At 51.1% G+C, this 1,110-nt stretch overlaps 1 protein-coding gene across 1 annotated transcript in view; it reads left to right on the forward strand.

The window, feature by feature from the left end:
- Positions 1-1,110, forward strand: part of EMH_0047870 (uncharacterized protein) — a gene marked incomplete at both ends in the record, with an annotated part of 3,903 nt that overhangs the window by 1,589 nt on the left and 1,204 nt on the right. Inside the window, 4 exons of the mRNA XM_013496333.1 lie at positions 181-282; positions 483-548; positions 807-884; positions 1,087-1,108. Of these exons, the coding sequence (XP_013351787.1) occupies positions 181-282; positions 483-548; positions 807-884; positions 1,087-1,108 (268 nt within the window). The remainder of the gene's footprint in view (positions 1-180; positions 283-482; positions 549-806; positions 885-1,086; positions 1,109-1,110) is intronic.

Here is a 1,110-nt window from a genome sequence, read left to right on the forward strand (position 1 = left end):
AGCAGCAGTAGCAGCAGTGTCGTTTTGAGTTGCATTAGGCCGCTAAACCCTAAAAGTTTTTCTTTTACGTTGTTTAGGGTTTGTGAGGGTTTATAGCTGTTGACGTCAGCTGCTGTTATTGCTGCTGCTGCTGCTGCTGTTGCTGCTGCTGCTGCTGCTGCTGCTGCTGCTGCTGCTTAGGAGGAAGCAGTTGCTGCTGCTAAGGAGACGGGGATGCTGCAGCAAGCGAGAGAGGCAGCCCTAGCAGCAAACAGAAGACATCTCCGCAAGATAGAGGCCAAGGTCGGGTTTAGGGTTTAGGGTTTAGGGTTTAGGGTTTAGGGTTCAGGGTTTAGGGTTTGGGGGTTGTTGCCTCCACACAGGGTTTTGAGGGTTTAGAGGCTGCGCTTTCGGTTTGGGGTCCGGTAGCGTCAGGGGGAACAGGCTGCGTTTTAGGGTTTAGGGTTTAGGGTTTAGGGTTTAGGGTTTAGGGCTTGCTGCAGATGGTGATGCAAGCTCACAGCGCAAGGAAGCTGCTACGGGCCCTCGCAGAGAAGCGGCAGATGCTGGTACGGCGTAGGGTTTAGGGTTTAGGGTTTAGGGTTTGGGGTTTAGGGTTTAGGGTTTAGGGATTGGGGTTTAGGGTTTAGGGTTTGGGGTTTAGGGTTTAGGGTTTCGGGCTCTTTCGCTTTGCTGTTTTAAGCGTTTCCTTAAGAGGTGTTCCTGCTGCCGTTGCATCGGTTCTAGGGTTTAGGGTTTAGGGTTTAGCGATGCTTTAGGGTTTAGGGTTTAGGGTTTAGGGTTTAGGGTTTGGGGTGTCTGTGCAGCTGCGTTTCGCTGCTTTCTTCCACCGCCGCGTGATGCCGGAGACAGACGAGCGGGTTGTCTTCAGCAGGCTGCAACAGGTGGGGTAAAACAAACCCCCCCAAACCCTAAACCCTAAACCCTAAACCCTAAACTTTCTCCTAGGGTTTAGGGTTTAGGGTTTAGGGTTTAGGGTTTACAGTTTGGATTCATTTCACAATCTATGGTTCGGCATTTATGATCTAGCGTTTAGAATCTAGGGTTTAGGGTTTAGGGTTTAGGGTTTAGGGTTTGTGTGTGCAGCTACACCTGGATAGCCGGCGTGCA

The sequence above is a fragment of the Eimeria mitis genome, genomic scaffold, assembly GCF_000499745.2.
Source record: "Eimeria mitis Houghton genomic scaffold, Emh_scaff2049, whole genome shotgun sequence".
NCBI classification, from domain to species: domain Eukaryota; phylum Apicomplexa; class Conoidasida; order Eucoccidiorida; family Eimeriidae; genus Eimeria; species Eimeria mitis.